The sequence below is a fragment of the Pseudopodoces humilis genome, chromosome 1 (assembly GCF_049639895.1).
Source record: "Pseudopodoces humilis isolate 2021_Gansu_Grassland_sample_001 chromosome 1, ASM4963989v1, whole genome shotgun sequence".
Taxonomy (NCBI): domain Eukaryota; kingdom Metazoa; phylum Chordata; class Aves; order Passeriformes; family Paridae; genus Pseudopodoces; species Pseudopodoces humilis.
In genome coordinates, this window is record NC_142200.1 from 84,745,864 (window position 1) to 84,767,439 (window position 21,576).

Below are 21,576 nucleotides of genomic sequence, written 5' to 3' on the forward strand. Positions count from 1 at the left end.
TTTGACATAAAGACTGAAGCTTTCCTGTTCCAAGGTCATCCCAGTGCCTAAGTAACAAAATGATGCCTGCTTTCTCTCTTTTCCTTCACCAAAACATAAAATATTTTTCTGCAGTGAAACAGTTTCAACAAGAACTAATGATGTAGCCACTCTGAAATAAACAACTTGCAGTTTGATGTGGAGGTCATTCTTTAAGAATGGGTGTTTGGCTTCCCTCAAGCTGAAGACAGAATTAAATCCAACTCAAGAGCTTTCTAAATAAGTGGACCAATAAACAAATACTGCAGTGTACAAAAAACAAAAACAAATCCAGAAACAAAAACAAAACAAAAAAACCAAACAAAAAAAAGCCACAAGTATTTCTATCCTCCTCTGCTAAGTGTCCAATGCCTGCCCCAAGAAAATCAATAGAAAATTAAATTTCTTCAAGTTTCTTGATTAGATTTTCAGAGAATAAAAGTTATTCATCTTCTTTAGAGGGTTTGGGGCTACAAATCAAGAGTAATAGTATTTTGGATACCAGTAGGGAAGTGTACCTATAATATATCTGAAGAACAGTATTTAAGCTACAAACTTGTGCCAAATTCCTCCAATAGGTAAGTCGTTCATAAAGCAGAAGGGTTTTTTCTAACCTCTGTGAGAACTAAGATCAGCAGAGTGTTCTGAATGCTGCTCAGGAGGTTAAACAAGTGAAAGTTGTTTTTAGTCTCTGTGAGCCTTAAGACATGCCTATGGGAGACAAACCAACCAGATTTGCATCACTTTTAAAATAAAGGGCTTTGAGCTATCATCACCAAGGAATAAAATCTTCTTATTATGACAGATAATTCCAGACAGTCATCAGCTCAGCACCCCATAGTGGTCAAAAAAGCACAAATTTTACATCAGGAATTAGTGGGACCACAGAACAGAAAATCAGACTACTGGGTAGATCCAAGGCAGGTCCACAGTGTGAAAGCTATGTGTAGAGCTGGTTCCCTTGCTTAAAGAAACGATACAGCAAAACTGGAAAGAGGCAGAGAAGAGCACTAGAGAGGACTGAAAGCACAGAGCAGTTTCTGAACAGAGATCACCCCCGAAGAACATTCCAGGAAAGAGGCAATTCACCCGGCACAGGCTGCAAGTCCACAAAATCACCAGCGGACGGGGGAAGAGCACGCACTGATTCTTCACTGCCACCCACAGTACAAGAATTACAGCTGTGGGGTACCGGATGAAACCAGATGCAGAGGGAAAAAAAGCTGGAGCCGTGGCTGCGGGCGACGCCGATCCTGATTCCTCCCAGCTCTGGCCGTGCCCCAGGACCAGCCCGGCCGGGCGGCCAGCAAGAGTTGGACTCGGTGATCCTTATGGATCTCTTCCAGCTCCGGATTTTCCGTGATTTTATGAAGGGCGGCTCCCAGCCCCGCCGCAGGTGTGCGCCGGGCCCCGAGCAGCAGGTAAGGGCAGCCCGGCTGGGGCCAGGCACGTTCTGGGGCCACTTTCCAGAGGGCAGCGCGATGCACCCGGGGATTCTCCTCGCTCCTGTTCCTTGTGTTTCTCACCAGCAGATCTCTCGCTTGAGTCCTCAGGCACCACCAGAGTATCAAGAGAGAAGCGCCCCAGCTCTCCCCAACGATGGCAGGTAAGAGCAAATGCGGCTGAAAGTGCTGCTTGCTCCAGGGCGCTGGGCACCTCAGGGATGGGGACTCTGCTGGGTTTAGTTGGCACACTGAGGTCTTGGTTTTCCAAACGACCGAAATTACCTCAGTAAGTGGTGCCTTGGAAAACTCCAGTCTCTCCAAACCCTGTGTCCAAGTGCCCTCAGCTCCACCAAAATGGAAACAAATCAGCATTTTTGCAGAATCAAACTGAGCACCCTGGGGAAATTGTCCATCTCCAGGCACTCCCTACAGCTCCCTGGTTGCTGGGAGCTGGCAGGAAGAGCAAGAGGCAACTGCTTCTTATATTACAGAATAACATGTATTCTGGGGTTTTAAAAGTTTGTACACATGTTGAATTTATGATAGCATTTGACCCACAAGTTTTAATTCTATTTTTTGCATAGTTCTTGTTTCATGGACACTGTACACCCTGGTGAAGTAATTACCCCAAATCATTTAGGTTAAAAATGAGATGTTGTTTCATCAAATATTCAGCTAGTCTTCTACTAGTTATCTCTGACACCATACATTTTCCTTTCACTCAGCAGGTGTTGCTCTGGGCTGAAGCTTTGTTCCAGAGAAACTGAACTCAGGAGCTGCCTGAATTTTTGTCTTTGCAGACAGGAACTAGGAGCTGCATGCTTTTCAGACCCTTTCATATTCAATAATCCATATAAATTTTGCTCTCTGGTTATCTATAAACAACTCCTACTGCATGCAAAATATCTCCTCTTTCCTTGTTGTCTCAAGAGAAGGGGCTGGGTTTGCTGACCTAGGGCAGTGTGACCTGCTATGGAACAACCCCCTCATCCACTGAGTTCCACCTAGGAAAGCCCAGTGTAGCACAGAATTGCTGGGCTGGGCACATGAAGCAATCAGTGCCTCAGGAGTCACTCCCTGCTGCTGAGCAGGAGTCAAATGCTGCCACTGCCACTCTGCTTTCACTGCTTTTGTGCCCTTGGGAAAAGACACTATAGAAAAAGCAAGGAACAAGCCCCAGCTCTACAAACTGTTCTGCATCTGCCTCCTAGATTCCAAATGGTCTCCTGGTTTTCTTCCTGCCTCCAGGGAAAAGAGTCCTGATAGTCTATGCACATCAAGAGCCCAAGTCCTTCAATGGATCTTTGCTGAAGATTGCTGTGGAAGAACTGACCAAGCAGGGCTGCAGCGTCACCGTGTCGGATTTATACGCCATGCAGTTTGAGCCCAGAGCAACAAGAAATGACATTGTTGGTGAGAACAGCCAAAAGACACCTTTTTCAAAAACCAGGGACTTGTAAGGCCACCCCCCCACCAGATATCAGAAGGTTGAAAAGAGTCTCCCTGAAATCTTCCCCTTGCTGAACAAGTCAGCAACTCTCAGTCTGTCTTGGTAGGAGAGGTGTTCCAGCCCTCAGATCATGAAGAGATTAATAAGAAACTTATTTCATTAATAAGAAACCTATTTGTGAACAGACATCTGCATTTCTTAAAGTGCACTCCTGTACATGAACTTTGCATCACAGTGAGATTACTGACAGGAAAAAACACATTAGCACGTGTCCATAATCAGCCTCTAAAGTCCATTCCTCATGGGGAGGAAATGCCTTCAGATCCCATTCTGGGATTTGCTACAGTTTAGTTCCCAAGGCTACAACTGCCCCTGTCTTCTGCTAGAGACCGGTGATCTGCTAGTGGAATCAGTAGAGCTGGCCAGTACTGGTTCCCCATCCCTTGGTGAATTTCCCAGTTACAGAGGCTGCAGAGCAGCTCCATCGTGTTTACAAGCGCATGATGGTCTCAGTAAACCCGAAAGCAGAGGCAGAACAATTAACAGCTTTCTCTTAAATCACCCACCTGCATCCCCAGAGTCCCAAGGCAAGCTGAGGTGCTCATACTGCACTTGCTGTGCTGCCACAGGAAGGTGAAGCTTTAGAACTTTGAGATTCTACATTCCTCTCCATTTTAAAATTGGAGAATTTTAAAATCAGCTGTGATGATGCTGAATATTCAACAAAGACGAGAAAATAGGAAGAATGGAACACGGTAACTCAGTTTAGAACTGGAAATGGCAACCTGCATCCACTCTTACCTGGTGCTGATACTGGACACGGGGCAAGGAATGACTGTTCACTTCTACCCACAGGTCACCTGCACAACTCAGAAGCCTTCAATTATGGTGTGGAAACCTGGGAAGCTTACAAGAGAGGAGGTTTGTCCAAAGACCTGGTTGAAGAGCAGAAGAAGGTGCAGGAAGCAGACTTGCTGATTTTTCAGGTCATTATTTTAAACAGAATTCAGTTGTGATAAAGTTCACTTTATCTCTAGGTAGTGGTACAGGAAATACTACAGGATTAATCAGCAGCACAATTACCTGCGTCATTATTACAGCAAATCCAGAAACTGAGTAGTACCATGATGCAGGCTGAAACAACAGCAACCCCAAGGACTCCCCAACACTGGGCCAAACTTCCTGTCTGGATACACAAAGACATACGTGACCATGGATGTCAGGCAGGCTGACAGAAAGCAGAGCAAGGATTATTTTTTGGGTGAGGAGCTGGGGGAAGCCAGCAAAGTCAGGGAATTGGGCTTTCCCAAGAAGGCTGATCTCATTTGTTGCTGAGTTGCACAAGCACTATTGGGAATTGCTAATGGATTTTTACAGCCCATTTCTATTCTCCACTGTGCCAGTTCTGTTCCCAATGTCTACAAATCCCAAAGAACTGTAAAGAGAAATAGTAATCTTACATTTCTTTGTGTCCTTGTTGGCCTTAGACATGGCTTGATGGCATGATTTCAGCAGGCTTTGAAAATAAGTCTTTCCTAAGATCCCCTGGCATTTGTCAACAGACTGTCAGATCAGAACTGATCACCAGATGTCAATCCTGCTAATAAGATACTAGATTCTTTTGCATTCCAGCCATAGGAGACATGATTCTGTACAATCTTAAACCTGAATTAAATGGCACCCTCCTGCTTCATCCTATTCCACCTTTTAGTCTGGGTGGAAGCCCTCACATGCACCCTGGGGTTGGTGTGCTGTAGATGCTCAGGTCTGGTTCTGAGGCTCCAACAAACAGAAAGCACCCAAGTTCCTTTTGCCAGGCACAGTTACTGCCTCTCCTGACAGAGAGCTGGCAGAAGGCACATGCAGGATGTGAGCAGGTTCAGAGGACAGGATTTGTCCTGTAAACCAGGCCTAAAGGTGGCCCGGACTGTCTGTGCTGACCAGGTAATTCTCTCTTTGCCTAGTTTCCCTTGTTTTGGTTCAACATGCCTGCAATCCTGAAGGGCTGGATGGACAGAGTCTTGGTCCAAGGCTTTGCTTATGATTTGTCAAAGGCTTACGATGGTGGCTTGCTCCAGGTATGTTTTTGGAATTGTTTTATTAAGGTCAAGGCTTGCACCATATTCTGTGGGGCCTTGTTCATTCTTTTCCATTGTGGTTGTTCAGAGTCTCACTTTACACTGCTCTGAAATAATGCTTTGGTAACATGTTGAGTGATTTTCTGGGTTGTTCCCACTGTCTGGAATGTAGGAAATTAAGGAGACTGCAGCATTTCTTAAATATTTTAATGGTCTCCTAGAGATTTTCCTTGGCCTACTATGTGGGCTTTATCATCTATTAGTATCAGAGTGCACTGAGGTAGCATACGGCTTGCAAACAGTTTAAAATAATCCATTTCATTTAACTACAGTCTTCCCACCACCATAGGACTGCTCTTATCTGTAATGGCTGACACACTAGATGTCAAAGTCCTGTTCTGGGATTAGGCGTCAAAGGTTGAACTATGAAACGTAATCAGAAATCTGAAATACTCAGAGTATGAGCCTCTGTCACAACTATCTACTTTGAACCTTTTCCCCTCTGTAGCTTTTAATTTAGTAACAGCAGTATCTTTTAATGTCAATTCATACATTTTTAATTCTCTACAGCATTGGGAATATACCTAGAAAATTCTGGCCCACTGTCTCTGATAGATCTTATTTGGTAACAAATGCAGCATCAAAAAATATAGTTCCATATTTCTTTCACTGCATGTTAATCTCTGTTAGTTCTGATGTTCTTAACAATTTCAAACGTTTCAGTTTCTTTAAATTTCAGAACTGGCTGCCTCACTGCCATAAATAGGTATAGTCCCCAGTGATCACAGCTGCATATGGAGCTGCATATGCTCAAGACATTTGGAATACTGCACTGGAAAAATACTAGTTCGATTACAGAAGCTAAAACTGAGATGAGTGAAACTGAGCATATGGCTAATACCATAGTCACAGAAGCAGAAGAAGCATGGTGGTTAAGCAAGCCTGAGTTTGAAGCAGGACTTTAGCAAAAAAATTCTGCAGTCAGAGAGGACAAGAATTAAGATACTCGCAGTAACAGGGGGCTTTCCAGCCACAGTTTTCCGAATGTTGCATAAGGCAGAACAAGGATCAGTCCTCCTTCACACAAGGATGTCAGACACATAATTTGTTTTCTTTTCAACCCATCTCTGCCCAAAGCCCAGACACTCAGTCCATTGATGTAATTGCATAATATCAATCTTTGCCTCAGAACTGCTAATCCGTGGAACATCTGGGAAAGAAGGGGACACCCCCTCCTCTAGAAATTCATGCTGTCCAGGTTCACCCAAATATCTTTTGAACTATTCAGTCACCCTTCTTTAAACATGTCTAACTCAAGCACCACTTTCCTAATTCTAGGACAAATTATCCTTGTTTTCTTTCACCACGGGAGGAAGCAAAGAGAAGTATGCAATCAGAGGTGATATTCGCTATCTGCTATGGCCCATGCAGGTATCATATATGAATATTTGGTTACTGTTTGCTTTAATTTTACTATTCCAGCTATTTATTAACAATTGTTTTATTGATTATTTTATACAAAACATAATAGAAAATAATTGAGTTGCCTGCTCCAAGCATCTGCAGGTTATAAACTGGGCTCTAAAATCCTGAGATCACTTCAAAAGTCTACAGAGTTTTAAAGTTGTTTTGTTCCTCTTCCTCCAGCTTGCAATCTGGGGAAAGCTTCTGCTGTCAGCTTTTCCATGTCTCTGGTGTTACAAGATTCCAGCATGCAGGATTACTGTTCCCCGTGGTTACCCAAATCATGTAGGATGCATGGTCTCCTCCCCGCTGCAGTCACTAGCTTTACCAGCTCCTTACCCCTGAGGAGCTGTCCACAGCTCACACGTAAATGTGATGAAAACATGGACCACATCTCAAAATTCAGAAACACACAGACGGAATATGGCAAGCTGAACTCCCACAGGCACTAGCCTTCATGCAGGATCATATGGCTAAGCCAGAGGCAAAAGCTTAAAAACCAAAACAAACCAAAAATCCGATAAGCTAACATGGAAGTAGATGTGAAACACTGCAGTTCAGGAACAATCTGAGGGGGTTCAACCAAGTTCAACCAAGGGGGTTCAAGTCAATGAACTTTAGGCTGTCCCTTATCTTTGCAAATTTAACAGCATACATCATCCAAAGAGGACAGTTCTGTGTGTTTAACAATAGTTTACTCCCCTTCTCCTGATAAATGCACAGGTTTAGAAAACCTGGCTGATATTGGATCAGACAAACAGAGCAGATTTGAATCTTCCACGAGCTTCAAATGAAAGAGTAGATATTTCCTGAGGCATTTCTTTCTTTGTTTTGCATCCAGCATGGAATCATGCACTTCTGTGGTGTCAAAGTCCTTGAACCTCACATCTGTTATGCTCCAGAGAATGTCTCTGAGGAGAAGAGGGAGGAGATGCTGACTGCCTGGGCCCAGCGTCTGAAGACTCTTTGGAAGGAAGAACCCATAGACTGTTCTCCTGAGTGGTATTTCAAGTAGTGTTCAGGTGTGAGACTACAGAGAGAAGGGCTTTTTCCCTTAATTCTTTTTCGTGTTCTATCTAAATACATGAACTCTAATCTCTTAATTCAAATATATTTTAAGAATCTTGAATACTACATCTAGCAGTTTCACTGATTATTATAACGTAGCATTTATCTTCACTGATTCCCAAGGGATTCCCTTCAAGGATGGGTGCAAAACTCTTTGCGTTGTTCTCCTTGCTCACATGAACGGTGTCATTCTGCCTCCTTGTGGATGAGAACACGTGTGATATTTCATGGCAGATTATGCCATTGCTGCTTGTCAAACAGTGAAGTACATGGCCAAGTTAATTTTATCACTGTTTGTACCAGTTGCCACTTTTTTCCCTTTACCAGGGAATATGGTGCCCATACCCAACTTGTCATTTAAAAGCCACTTGTCATTGGTTGTGAGAGTTCCAACACTTGTGCCTTGGAGCTATAAAACCACATCATGAGCAGTGTTGCAAAAAATGCAAAAAACACATCATGAATACAGTTGCAAAGTGTCTTAAACAGCTGGAAAGCCTTGTGGGCAGCCCTAGGCTTTCAGACATATTTACAAAGCAATGTTAAAGCCATAACAGATACCAGAAAAGGGAAAAAATAAATGCAAATTTCGTATATTGGTATGTGCATGAATTGCCTTCCTTTGTAGACTACAACTTCCATTTGTAAAGTATGCAGTTTCCTAAAATCAAAGGGACTTCCCTACTTTGATTACCCTTTATAGAGACAAAATGGAATCCTGCTTTTTTCCTGCCTTCTCACACCAGCCATATGTTCAAGTTTGCTCCTGGATGAAGCGAAGGGGCACGTCTAGCAGAGACATTACCCAGGAAGCAGAGCTGCCCCAAGCTGTTGCAGATGGCTGCTGTGGGGCATATAAGCCAAAGTTTCCAGGTTCCACAAGGGTCCTGCTGTTGCAATGCCTTGGAAGCCATCAACTGTGCAGTCACAGTGGGTGCTGAGCCAAGAGGTATTGTCTTTGTCCTGATGTGCTTCCAGTGCATTATACACAGGGCACTCTGCTGGACTGCACATGTGTTCTTACACATGTCTTTCCAAAACTCAGGAGAATATTACCACATAGAAAACCAGCAGAGACTGATCTGTGGTTAGTAAGGAGAGAGAAAAGAAGTGGCAGTATTACTTTCTTAGCAGCACTGGAAACGTTACAGCCATTTTGAGCTAAAGAATAATTGTCCTTCTAAATCACACTATGCTAAAAGTCAAGTGTCACCCTGCCAAACCAGCATTGATTTCATGAGAATTGAACTAGAATTAGGTAACCTGTAGATGCACTTCAGGCTGGGAAGAAGGGTATAAAGGACTATGCTTTCCACTTCTGTTTAGTCTGGGGATTTGTTTTTTGTTGCTGGTGGTCCTCCTCTCCCACAGATGTCTAGGCAATGCTCTGATCTTTTTCTCTGACAATTTTTTCCAGAAATCATAACTGTATTTCTTTTATTTGATGTTCTGATATGGCAGGCCAAACATGCTTGCAACTGCAGAACAACAGAGGAAAACAGATACCCATCTGAACTATGTTACCAAGAAGCTTCATAGCCTAGAGAAACCAAGACTGATGTTCTGCAGTAAGGTGCCTTTAATCTAGGTTTCAAAAAACCTGACATTTAAAGCCAGGTGTAATTCATTCTGTGGTTTAATATTGGGTTCCTGAAGCAACATCACTGAGGTGAGCTGCCTGCTTGCAGAGGAACATACTTTGTAATAGACAATTTATCAAAAGTTTGTGCTGAAGAGAGAAACAGGCAGTAACTAATACCATGCACACTGCAAGTACCATTTCTTCTCCTTCTTTTTTTTTTAAAGAAAAATCCTACTGTATTATTAGATAACTTAAAGCCTAAAGAGGCTATATTCTACAGAAGAGGTACAAAGAGTTTAAGCTGATGCTACGCTCAAGTCAGTGCTGGATAATTGTCTCATCATTCTAAGAGTATTGAAGTGCTTAGTTTCATGCAGCTTGAATACACGGGAATTCTGATCTGTTTGAAAAACTCAGGAAGGAGACAAAAATAACAGCTTCTTCCCTAGGACTGTGAAGCCAAAATACCCCATAGCTGTTTCTGAATTGCCCTTGATGAAATGAAAAAGCATTTTGTTGACAGCCAACAGAGAGAATAAACCAAGACCTAACCAGCTTGTCCACATAACAGATTGCCAAAACTGCAAATACAGTTGTACCCCAGTGAGACACTACAGAGGTGGTTCTTCACTGGCATTTAATAAGAATCAAAGAGAAAATTAAATCTCCTCAATGTAGTCTACACATACACCCTTGTAGTGCTGCCATCTGTTGCTAGGCCACAGCTCAGCATCTATGGGAAATGTCATGTAGTGGTCTTTTGAACTTAACTACAGTGAAAATCTGTGGCTGCCATCAGTCACCAACTACAGTGGTTCTCAAGGCCCTTGGAGCCTTCTATTCTGCATTCACACTCCCCAGGGGGGATACAGCCCTTCTCCACAAACATCAACGCTGTTGATTGCTGCAGTTGCTCTCAGCCCTCTGAGGGCTAAGAGAAATACAGTATGAATTTTGGTGCACAGATGATGCAAAACTAGCTAAGATCACAACTTCTTTCTCTAAAATCAGCTCTACAGCATATCTTCATGGTTGCTGGATAGGAGGGGGATCAATCAGACAAGATAATGCTTTACTTTTAGATTATAAGGTAGATTACAGAAAGATTATAGATAAAGTATTTCCTTAGACTTTTGCCCACCAATGATCCCCCTCCCCAGAGTTCTGGACAGGGTATAGAGCCCCGAATGAGCATTCCAGCACTGAGTTATCTCCAGAGCTGGAAACCTCCTGTGTGAGAGAAGACTCATCCTTTCTGGGCCAAGCAAAGTGTAAAGCCAGGGACAGATAGAGAATGATTATGCTCAGGTCCCTACAGAACTTGCAATTCATCAGAGAAACGGAAAGGGAAAAGTCTCTACAGAGATACCTGGCAGCAAACTACAGGAGGAGAGGAAGGAGACTTAAAAATTAAATCTTTGTGGCAAAGCTTGCTACTACAACATAGCCCTTAAAGTTAATACCAGGAAAACAGATACAAAGTCACCTTCCCATTATGGCACAAACTTACTGTGATTGGATTTTTAAGATTAAGGAATGAGGTAACCATTCCAGGTAGCCTAGGTCTAGTACTGTGGAGATTTAATGCTTTTTATTCACCAGTCCCTATAATTTTTCCAGTGGTGCAATGACACCTGCAAATTTCACATACAGTAGTTTTCATCCTGCTGGCAAAGAAAAACCAGCTACATGTCAAAGGTGTGACCTCTAATCACGTGCAAATAGATGCCAATATCTCCCTTTCCTTGCCTAGTACATGCTGGCAAAAACACACTGAATGAGACTTAAACCATTCAAACCAAGTAATTTTTATAAATTCAGCCATCTCTCTTCCTGCCTTCAGCCCTATAAATAATGCAAAGCTTAAAATTAGAAAAGCAAAACCAAAAGAAAGATCAGAAGTCAAACGTTATCAAAAGATTCCTGTAGTGTTTGGAATTGCAGAAGAAGATCAAAACTGCACAATCGGCCCACCAGAGATTCCATGTGTATATTTACATTTGCTTTATTTTGCTGACAAATGCCCCAGACTCTCTGGACTGAAGGTTCAATAATGCTCTCCTTGTGATACCTCACAGTGTGGATGGACACAAAATTGCTGCATGCAAACTACAGTGAGCTCAGTGTGGCAATTCAGTATTTTGTCCCGAGTCTCCTATTTACAGTAGGTGTGATCAGCCCTTGAATTGGGAACGGTCAGAGCATTAACCTGCTGTTCTGTCTCAATACCAGCTGATCCAGAATCGATGGAAAACACAAATGTGATGGTCCTGCATCAGTTCCACTAATTCCACTGTCAGCCTTTTTGTTTGTTTGTTGGTTTGGTTTTGGTTTTTTTTGGTTTTTTGGAGGGTTTTTTATGGAAAATCTTAGGAAGGAGCTGTTTATTCAGTTTGTCCAACACATGGCAGTTTTGATACGCAGGGAGAAAACTTCACCTTGAAAGTGATCACCAAGGCTGTCCTTCCTATCTCTCCAAACCCCCATCCGCCTGCATCCTTCTGTGTCCCACCTGTCTTTCCCAAGAGACAGCTTTTCAGGAAGGGAGGAGTCCCCTGCTCCCGGCAGATGCACGGGTGGGCCAGCAGCACAAGGCACAAAGCAGACAGTGCCACCCCTGGCAGAGCGGAGAAGGGTAGATGCATGGTTTAGGAGCTCACATACTGCGTTGCTGGGAGAAATGAAGGACGAGCTCTGTACTTGAAGAAGAGCAGAGACTCAGAATAAACATAATTTCCAGGGATGATGTAGGTGTCACATTTTGTCACAGCGGCGGGGGCGTGCTCCCGGAGCCGCGGGCGGCGCCGATCCCAATCCCGCCCTGCGCTGGCGCTGCCCCAGGGCCCGGGGCGGGCGGCCGGGTAGCGGGGCCGCCGGGAAGGCTCCCGGCCTCGGATGTGCTCCGGACCCCGAGCAGCAGGTAAGGGCAGCCCGGCTGGGGCCGGAGCGCCGGGGGCTGTTCCGAAGCCGCTTTCCAGAGGGCGGCACGGGACCGGGAGCGGCGCGATGCGCCCGGCGCAGCCCCGGGCCCAGGCGGCCGGAGGAGAATTCCTGCTCCAGGGCCGGGCCGAGAGCCGAGGGCTTCCCTCCCGCTCCGCTGGGTCGCGCTTGGCCGGTGCTCACACTACGGCACATTTCCCACTGAAACAGCGATTCTCCTCGCTCCTGTTCCTGGTGTTTCTCACCAGCAAATCTCTCACTTGAATCCTCAGGCACCACCAAGATTATCAAGAGAGAAGCGCCCCAGCTCTCCCCAACGATGGCAGGTAAGAGCAAATGCGGCTGAAAATGCTGCTTGCTCCAGGGCGCTGGGCACCTCAGGGATGGGGACTCTCTGCTGGGTTTAGTTGGCACACTGAGGTCTTGGTTTTCCAAACGACCGAAATTACCTCAGTAAGTGGTGCCTTGGAAAACTCCAGTCTCTCCAAACCCTGTGCCCAGGTGCCCTCAGATCCAAAAAATGGAAACAAATCAGCATTTTTGCAGAATCAAACTGAGCACCTTTTGGAGCATGTGATACGTCCACTCACTGAGCTTCGTAGGATGAGATCTAGCAGGAACAGCAAAGTCATAACTGCTCCTGAAATTCCAGAGTAAGGTATGGAGCAGGGATTTAAAGACTTTATATACACATTTAATTTATGATAGCACTCACTTGACCTGCAAATTTTAATAGTCTTTTTTACCTAGCTCTTGTTTCATAGACACTGTTTACCCACATCTAGAAGCTGTGTCGCAGAGAAACTGAGTTCAGAAGATGCCTGAACTTTTATGTTGGCAGTCAGGAAGCAAGAGCTGCATGCTTTGCAGATCTAGCCATTTTCAATAATCTCTGTACATTTCCCTCTCTGGTTATCTATAAACAACTACAACCCCATACAAAATCCTACATTTTTTTTCACTGATGAATGGTTTTTAAGAAAGTTATTAGAATGGTAGGGCCTATGCTTAATAAAACTTTGAGCATACCATGGAGCTCTATAGGCTGAGCCTTGTTACATGCCTCTAAGATGTTCCATCCCTACACACCTGCTTGGCCACTCAGCTTACTGTGAATCCACTTCGACAGCAGTTTGAGATACACAAGACAATCTAATCTCTGAAAAAAAACTCCTGTTGCTCTCTGCAGAAGTCACTGTGATGGTGATGAAGTGGGATAGGAGCATCTTAAATGTCTACCCCAGTGCTGTAACTTGCTGAGTGCTGAAATGAAAGATCAGGAGGGTATCCCCCACTGCAGAAGGAAGGTGTTCTGACCTTTCAGAAGTTGTTTCCATGACATTTTGGGGCAATCTAAGCTGGCACTGCTTTTTGGGTGGTAGTGGAATCAGGCCAACAGAAATGTTGTCTCAAGAGAAGGGGCTGGGTTTGCTGACCTAGGGCAGTGTGACCTGCTATGGAACAACCCCCTCATCCACTGAGTTCCACCTAGGAAAGCCCAGTGTAGCACAGAATTGCTGGGCTGGGCACATGAAGCAATCGGTGCCTCAGGAGTCACTCCCTGCTGCTGAGCAGGAGTCAAATGCTGCCACTGCCACTCTGCTTTCACTGCTTTTGTGCCCTTGGGAAAAGACACTATAGAAAAAGCAAGGAACAAGCCCCAGCTCTACAAACTGTTCTGCATCTGCCTCCTAGATTCCAAATGGTCTCCTGGTTTTCTTCCTGCCTCCAGGGAAAAGAGTCCTCATAGTCTATGCACATCAAGAGCCCAAGTCCTTCAATGGATCTTTGCTGAAGATTGCTGTGGAAGAACTGACCAAGCAGGGCTGCAGCGTCACCGTGTCGGATTTATACGCCATGCAGTTTGAGCCCAGAGCAACAAGAAATGACATTGTTGGTGAGAACAGCCAAAAGACACCTTTTTCAAAAACCAGGGACTTGTAAGGCCACCCCCCCACCAGATATCAGAAGGTTGAAAAGAGTCTCCCTGAAATCTTCCCCTTGCTGAACAAGTCAGCAACTCTCAGTCTGTCTTGGTAGGAGAGGTGTTCCAGCCCTCAGATCATGAAGAGATTAATAAGAAACTTATTTCATTAATAAGAAACCTATTTGTGAACAGACATCTGCATTTCTTAAAGTGCACTCCTGTACATGAACTTTGCATCACAGTGAGATTACTGACAGGAAAAAACACATTAGCACGTGTCCATAATCAGCCTCTAAAGTCCATTCCTCATGGGGAGGAAATGCCTTCAGATCCCATTCTGGGATTTGCTACAGTTTAGTTCCCAAGGCTACAACTGCCCCTGTCTTCTGCCAGAGACCCGTGATCTGCTAGTGGAATCAGTAGAGCTGGCCAGTACTGGTTCCCCATCCCTTGGTGAATTTCCCAGTTACAGAGGCTGCAGAGCAGCTCCATCGTGTTTACAAGCGCATGATGGTCTCAGTAAACCCAAAAGCGGAGGCAGAACAATTAACAGCTTTCTCTTAAATCACCCACCTGCATCCCCAGAGTCCCAAGGCAAGCTGAGGTGCTCATACTGCACTTGCTGTGCTGCCACAGGAAGGTGAAGCTTTAGAACTTTGAGATTCTACATTCCTCTCCATTTTAAAATTGCAGAATTTTAAAATCAGCTGTGATGATGCTGAATATTCAACAAAGACGAGAAAATAGGAAGAATGGAACACGGTAACTCAGTTTAGAACTGGAAATGGCAACCTGCATCCACTCTTACCTGGTGCTGATACTGGACACGGGGCAAGGAATGACTGTTCACTTCTACCCACAGGTCACCTGCACAACTCAGAAGCCTTCAATTATGGTGTGGAAACCTGGGAAGCTTACAAGAGAGGAGGTTTGTCCAAAGACCTGGTTGAAGAGCAGAAGAAGGTGCAGGAAGCAGACTTGCTGATTTTTCAGGTCATTATTTTAAACAGAATTCAGTTGTGATAAAGTTCACTTTATCTCTAGGTAGTGGTACAGGAAATACTACAGGATTAATCAGCAGCACAATTACCTGCGTCATTATTACAGCAAATCCAGAAACTGAGTAGTACCATGATGCAGGCTGAAACAACAGCAACCCCAAGGACTCCCCAACACTGGGCCAAACTTCCTGTCTGGATACACAAAGACATACGTGACCATGGATGTCAGGCAGGCTGACAGAAAGCAGAGCAAGGATTATTTTTTGGGTGAGGAGCTGGGGGAAGCCAGCAAAGTCAGGGAATTGGGCTTTCCCAAGAAGGCTGATCTCATTTGTTGCTGAGTTGCACAAGCACTATTGGGAATTGCTAATGGATTTTTACAGCCCATTTCTATTCTCCACTGTGCCAGTTCTGTTCCCAATGTCTACAAATCCCAAAGAACTGTAAAGAGAAATAGTAATCTTACATTTCTTTGTGTCCTTGTTGGCCTTAGACATGGCTTGATGGCATGATTTCAGCAGGCTTTGAAAATAAGTCTTTCCTAAGATCCCCTGGCATTTGTCAACAGACTGTCAGATCAGAACTGATCACCAGATGTCAATCCTGCTAATAAGATACTAGATTCTTTTGCATTCCAGCCATAGGAGACATGATTCTGTACAATCTTAAACCTGAATTAAATGGCACCCCCCTGCTTCATCCTATTCCACCTTTTAGTCTGGGTGGAAGCCCTCACATGCACCCTGGGGTTGGTGTGCTGTAGATGCTCAGGTCTGGTTCTGAGGCTCCAACAAACAGAAAGCACCCAAGTTCCTTTTGCCAGGCACAGTTACTGCCTCTCCTGACAGAGAGCTGGCAGAAGGCACATGCAGGATGTGAGCAGGTTCAGAGGACTGGATTTGTCCTGTAAACAAGGCCTAAAGGTGGCCCAGACTGTCTGTGCTGACCAGGTAATTCTCTCTTTGCCTAGTTTCCCTTGTTTTGGTTCAACATGCCTGCAATCCTGAAGGGCTGGATGGACAGAGTCTTGGTCCAAGGCTTTGCTTATGATTTGTCAAAGGCTTACGATGGTGGCTTGCTCCAGGTATGTTTTTGGAATTGTTTTATTAAGGTCAAGGCTTGCACCATGTTCTGTGGGGCCTTGTTCATTCTTTTCCATTGTGGTTGTTCAGAGTCTCACTTTACACTGTGTTGAAGTAGTGTGTCAGCCCTGCTTCACCCAAGACATAATTCCTTTTCTTTAACCTGTCTCTTCACAAAGACAGCCAGTCCACTCTCTAATTGTGTGACATCAATCTTCGCCTCAGAACTGCCACTTCATGTAAGGTCTGGGAAAGAAGAGGTCACCCTCTCCCCTAGACATCCATGCTGTCCAGGTTTCCCTGAATATCTCTTGAACCGTTCAGGCACTCTTCTTTAAACATGTCTTAATCAACCACTACTTTCCTAATTCTAGGGCAAATTATCTCTGTTTTCTTTCACCACGGGAGGAAGCAAAGAGATGTATTCAAAAGAAGGTATCGGTGGTGATATTCGCTATGTCCTGTGGCCCATGCAGGTATAATATATGAACATTTGGCTGTTGTTTACATAACTTTTTATTATCCCAGCTATTTTTAACAATTGTTTTATTGGGTTTTTTTCCTATATGAAACATAATAATTAATAATCAAGTTGTCAGTTCCAAGGATCTGCAGGTTGTAAACTGTTAGCTAAAATCCTGGGTCTACTTTAAAAGTCCACTGACATTTAAAGTTGTTTTGTCCCCCTTCTTGCAGATCAGAATGTAGAGAAAGCTTAACACTGTCAGCCTTCCCAGTTTCCCTGCTGTTACAGGAGTTCCTTTAGCTCAGCTATGCAGGAGCTGTTCCCTGTGGTTTCCCAATTCATGTGGGATGCAGGGCAGGAGGGGAGCCACATATTACCCTAGCAGTAACAATCAACATGCAAAAAGCATTCCTCTTCTAATTGCTACTCTTTTATCAGAAGTACCAGCATGGTTTGAGAAATACAGGTGGTAAGTTTTGCCAGCTTCTTCCTGACACAATACAACAAATGATCTAAAATTCCAGTCTCCTCCATACCCAGTTACCAGCTGCCTGCTCCTGTGGAGCTGTCCAGCTAAAGAGCTCACAGGTCAACATGGCAAAAACGTAAAAAACAACTCTAAATTCAGAAACACAGAGGGAAAATGGCAAGTTGAGCTGATTCCAAAGGCAATAGCCTTCCTGCAGAAACATTTAGCTAAGCCAGAGGTAAAGGGTTAAAAAAAACCCATCTTAGAAGTAGATGTGGAACACTGCAGTTAGAGAAAAATCTGAGGAGTTTCAAACTGGACAATGAACTTTTGGCCACCTGTGATTCTTGCAAGCTAAACAGTGAACAGCTGCCAAAGAGGACAGTTCTGTGGGATTAACAGCAGTTAAAAATAAATTCCACAGAGCAGAATAAATGAAGCTGCCCTTGTCTTTCAGTATCTTGTATACCATTCTGCTGAATGCCTTCAATGGTGGCTGCCTGGATAGGTAGTGAATTTCTGCAATTTATTTTCCTGCTCCTGATAAATGCACAGGTTTAGAAAACCTGGCTGATATTGAGTTAAAGAAACAGAACAGTTTTGAATCTTCCATGAGCTTGAAATGAAAGTAAAAGAGTAGATATTTCCTGAGGCATTTCTTTCTTTGTTTTGCATCCAGCATGGAATCATGCACTTCTGTGGTCTCAAAGTCCTTGAACCTCACATCTGTTATGCTCCAGAGAATGTCTCCCAGGAGAAGAGGAAGGAGATGCTGACTGCCTGGGCCCAGCGTCTGAAGACTCTTTGGAAGGAAGAACCCATAGACTGTTCTCCTGAGTGGTATTTCAAGTAGTGTTCAGGTGTGAGACTACAGAGAGAAGGGCTTTTTCCCTTAATTCTTTTTCGTGTTCTATCTAAATACATGAACTCTAATCTCTTAATTCAAATATATTTTAAGAATCTTGAATACTACATCTAGCAGTTTCACTGATTATTATAACGTAGCATTTATCTTCACTGATTCCCAAGGGATTCCCTTCACAAGGATGGGTGCAAAACTCTTTGCGTTGTTCTCCTTGCTCACATGAACGGTGTCATTCTGCCTCCTTGTGGATGAGAACACGTGTGATATTTCATGGCAGATTATGCCATTGCTGCTTGTCAAACAGTGAAGTACATGGCCAAGTTAATTTTATCACTGTTTGTACCAGTTGCCACTTTTTTCCCTTTACCAGGGAATATGGTGCCCATACCCAACTTGTCATTTAAAAGCCACTTGTCATTGGTTGTGAGAGTTCCAACACTTGTGCCTTGGAGCTATAAAACCACATCATGAGCAGTGTTGCAAAAGGATGTATGGTTGCAAAGTGTCTTAAACAGCTGGAAAGCCTTGTGGGCAGCCCTAGGCTTCTCCAGGTATCTATAAAGCAATATTAAAGCTATGACAGATACCAGAAATGGGAAAAAATAAATACGAATGTAGTGGCGCGTGCATGAATTGCCTTCCTTTGTAGACTACAACTTCCATTTGTAAAGTATGCAGCTTCCCATAATAAAAGTAGAGAGAAAAAGGAACCCCATCTGTTGCCTGCCCCCTCACACTAGTCAGTGTTGGTGTTTGGGTCTGGAGGGTGTTAGCTTCCTCTCCAGCATCAGCACCAATGGGCTTCCTTGGAGATCTCCAATGCCAGCAGTTGGTGAGGCAGAGCACTAACCCAAAAACCTGCAGGTGCACTGTCTGTGGGTCAAGGTCTATGGGAAAGATAAATTGTCTGGCTAATAATAGTCAAGATTTTTACTTGGAACTGTAGCAGGATTATTTTTGTGCTTTAGAGTTGTTAACCATGTTTGTGCATATGACAAGGGCTGGGTTTCTTGCTTAGTTGCTGAATTTCTTGCTTTGACCAGCTCACCTAACTGCTGCCTTTGCACTTTGATTTTAAAAGAATGTGGCCTCAATAAGTACCCATCTCCTGAGTCACTGTCAATGACACCTAGACCCTTGTACATCTGCCACACCTGCTTTGTCACAGTCTTGTCACACCCCAGCCTTACAGTTCCTTAGGGTCTAACTGGATGATAAACATTCTGAGCCCAGACTCTGGAGGCTCAGTGTAAGCTGATACACCAGACTGGGAAATGCCACCACAGGGAAAGGGTCACGTGTTACTGCTTACTCCCATATGAAATGGAGGGCTGCATCCAGCAGAGACATTTCCCAGCAAGCAGAGCTGCCTGAAGCTGGCACAGATGTCTGCTGTGGGGTGTGTGAGCCAAAGTCTTTAGGCTGCAGAAGCAGGAATTTTACTTTGGCTCAACAGCTCTGTTATAGGAAAAGGAAAGTGAAAGGGAATAAGGAGGAAAGTGTTACATATCTTAAGTTGTGGGAAAAGCAGATTCATGCCTAAAAGACTTAAGGAGAGCAACTTAGCTACCAAGAGAAATTTGAAGACAAATTTTAAAATTGCATAAAAGAGAACTGATCCTTCTATACACTGTATTCAATTAACAGACTATTCAGGAAAGAAGGAAATTGAGGTGAAAGCAGAAGTTGCAATGTCAAACCAACATTACTGCTTTGGATCAATTGCAGAGCTTAGTGGGGTTAACTATTAGATGAAAAATGCCAGACTGACCTGTATGTTGAGGATACTGTGCTTGACACTATTGGCAGACACATGCCAGCTCCCGCATATAAGGTAGCACTAAATTTTGATAAGTTGGCTGAGATTTTTAGTACAAAGTATGTGAATGGTTGAAATGAATGCAAGTTCAGTTTAAGTTAAAAGAATAATAGGCTTATTAAATTCCCATTAATGCTAAAATTGAAGACTTCTGCTCAGATAAATTCATTATTGTGTAAAGTACTAAAAATGTACCAATCTTTTTGTCCATTTCAAGATGACCTTTCCTTCTTCTCAAATCAGAATTAAGACATTTCTCTGTAAATTCAGACTGCATTTCTGGATCAGTTTATTTTCCCTATTCATTTTACAAAGGAATGTCATAACTGGCAACAACGACCTCTAAGCACAAATAAACGGCAATTTCTTTCTTTGTCTAGTGCTTGTTGGCAAATCACCACTGAATGAGACTGGCACCTTTTTAACCAAGCAATTCTTATAAATTCAGCCATCTCTCTTCCTTTAGACCACACCTTCAGCCCCATACACGATGCAAAGCTGAACAGCAGAAGAACCAAACCAGGCAAATCAACTTGTCACAGTATTGTCACAGTACAGCTGGCCTGGACAAAGTAAATCTGACCATAACACAAATCCAATTCTTCTAGCCTGGTTCATGACTGAACATGTCCCTGGGTAAGTTACAGGGGACCCTCAGCCTGCTCCATTGAAGCTCAGAAGCACATCACTGGCCAGAGATCTGAGTGGAGAGAGTGGGTGGAGAGAGATACCAGCCAATAGCTAAGCCCAGGAGTTTTGAATCTATTGTAAAAGTGAGCTCTGCATAATAAATGAGGCTGCTTTGTCTCACGAGTTGTGGAGTTTTCGTCTCCCCACCCACAACTGGCACACTACACCAACTGACCAAAGAAAGAAAAAAAAAACAACTCAGAAGTCAAATGTTATCAAAAGATTTCTGTCATGTTTGGGATTGCAGAAGAAGATCAAAACTGCACAATCGGCCCACCAGAGATTCCATGTGTATATTTACATTTGCTTTATTTTGCTGACAAATGCCCCAGACTCTCTGGACTGAAGGTTCAATAATGCTCTCCTTGTGATACCTCACAGTGTGGATGGACACAAAATTGCTGCATGCAAACTACAGTGAGCTCAGTGTGGCAATTCAGTATTTTGTCCCGAGTCTTCTATTTACAGTAGGTGTGATCAGCCCTTGAATTGGGAACGGTCAGAGCATTAACCTGCTGTTCTGTCTCAATACCAGCTGATCCAGAATCGGTGGAAAACACAAATGTGATGGTCCTGCATCAGTTCCACTAATTCCACTGTCAGCCTTTTTGTTTTTGTTTGCTTGTTTTGGTTTTGTTTTTTTCAGTTTGTTTGGGTTGTTGGCTTTTTTTGCAAAATCTTAGGAAGGAGCTGTTTATTCAGTTTGTCCAACACATGGCAGTTTTGATACTCAGGGAGAAAACTTCACCTTGAAAGTGATCACCAAGGCTGTCCTTCCTATCTCTCCAAACCCCCATCCGCCTGCATCCTTCTGTGTCCCACCTGTCTTTCCCAAGAGACAGCTTTTCAGGAAGGGAGGAGTCCCCTGCTCCCGGCAGATGCACGGGTGGGCCAGCAGCACAAGGCACAAAGCAGACAGTGCCACCCCTGGCAGAGCGGAGAAGGGTAGATGCATGGTTTAGGAGCTCACATACTGCGTTGCTGACCATCCAAAGGAGAAATTAAAAACGTAATTTGTGGGCTGCTATTGTCCTACCACATCGATCTGCTGCTGCTCTTCTATTATTGCCACTTTAAAGCACCATAGGGAATGCAATAGCTCCCCAGAATGGGAAAGACCACAATAAAGATATTAGATACTAATCATCACCATGCTTTTCACAGAAGAATGGCAAAGGTATGGCCCTTATTTTACGAAGCTGTATTAACTAC

General features: G+C 43.9%; 2 protein-coding genes across 4 annotated transcripts; both read left to right on the top strand.

Moving 5' to 3' along the window:
• Window positions 1-1,312: 1,312 nt before the first annotated feature.
• On the top strand, window positions 1,313-8,119 carry NQO2 (N-ribosyldihydronicotinamide:quinone dehydrogenase 2). 3 transcript variants are annotated; one of them, XM_088062917.1, is made up of 7 exons: window positions 1,313-1,439; window positions 1,551-1,624; window positions 2,712-2,876; window positions 3,769-3,899; window positions 4,878-4,991; window positions 6,330-6,422; window positions 7,297-8,119. In XM_088062917.1, exons 2-7 carry the CDS (start codon window positions 1,618-1,620, stop codon window positions 7,468-7,470), a joined length of 684 nt encoding a protein of 227 aa, XP_087919043.1. In that variant the 5' UTR covers window positions 1,313-1,439; window positions 1,551-1,617; the 3' UTR covers window positions 7,471-8,119. The 3 variants fall into 3 exon arrangements, with proteins under 3 accessions (XP_087919043.1, XP_087919048.1, XP_087919051.1); XM_088062922.1 differs by having other exon boundaries at window positions 1,400-1,439; window positions 1,548-1,624; XM_088062925.1 differs by having other exon boundaries at window positions 1,422-1,439; window positions 1,572-1,624.
• Window positions 8,120-11,817: 3,698 nt separating this feature from the next.
• LOC102112623 (N-ribosyldihydronicotinamide:quinone dehydrogenase 2) lies at window positions 11,818-20,071 on the top strand. The gene is made up of 7 exons (XM_005525329.3): window positions 11,818-12,025; window positions 12,318-12,371; window positions 13,778-13,942; window positions 14,835-14,965; window positions 15,944-16,057; window positions 16,430-16,531; window positions 17,670-20,071. Exons 1-7 carry the CDS (start codon window positions 12,001-12,003, stop codon window positions 17,841-17,843), a joined length of 765 nt encoding a protein of 254 aa, XP_005525386.3. The 5' UTR covers window positions 11,818-12,000; the 3' UTR covers window positions 17,844-20,071.
• Window positions 20,072-21,576: the final 1,505 nt, after the last annotated feature.

Coding starts and splice junctions, on each gene's coding strand:
- LOC102112623 (XM_005525329.3), top strand. CDS start 12,001: ATGTGCTCCGGACCCCGAGCAGCAG. Junction 12,026..12,317: donor CTCCGGACCCCGAGCAGCAG/GTAAGGGCAGCC, acceptor TTGAATCCTCAG/GCACCACCAAGATTATCAAG. Junction 13,943..14,834: donor AACAAGAAATGACATTGTTG/GTGAGAACAGCC, acceptor TTCTACCCACAG/GTCACCTGCACAACTCAGAA.
- NQO2 (XM_088062917.1), top strand. Junction 3,900..4,877: donor CAGACTTGCTGATTTTTCAG/GTCATTATTTTA, acceptor CTCTTTGCCTAG/TTTCCCTTGTTTTGGTTCAA. Junction 6,423..7,296: donor ATCTGCTATGGCCCATGCAG/GTATCATATATG, acceptor TTTTGCATCCAG/CATGGAATCATGCACTTCTG.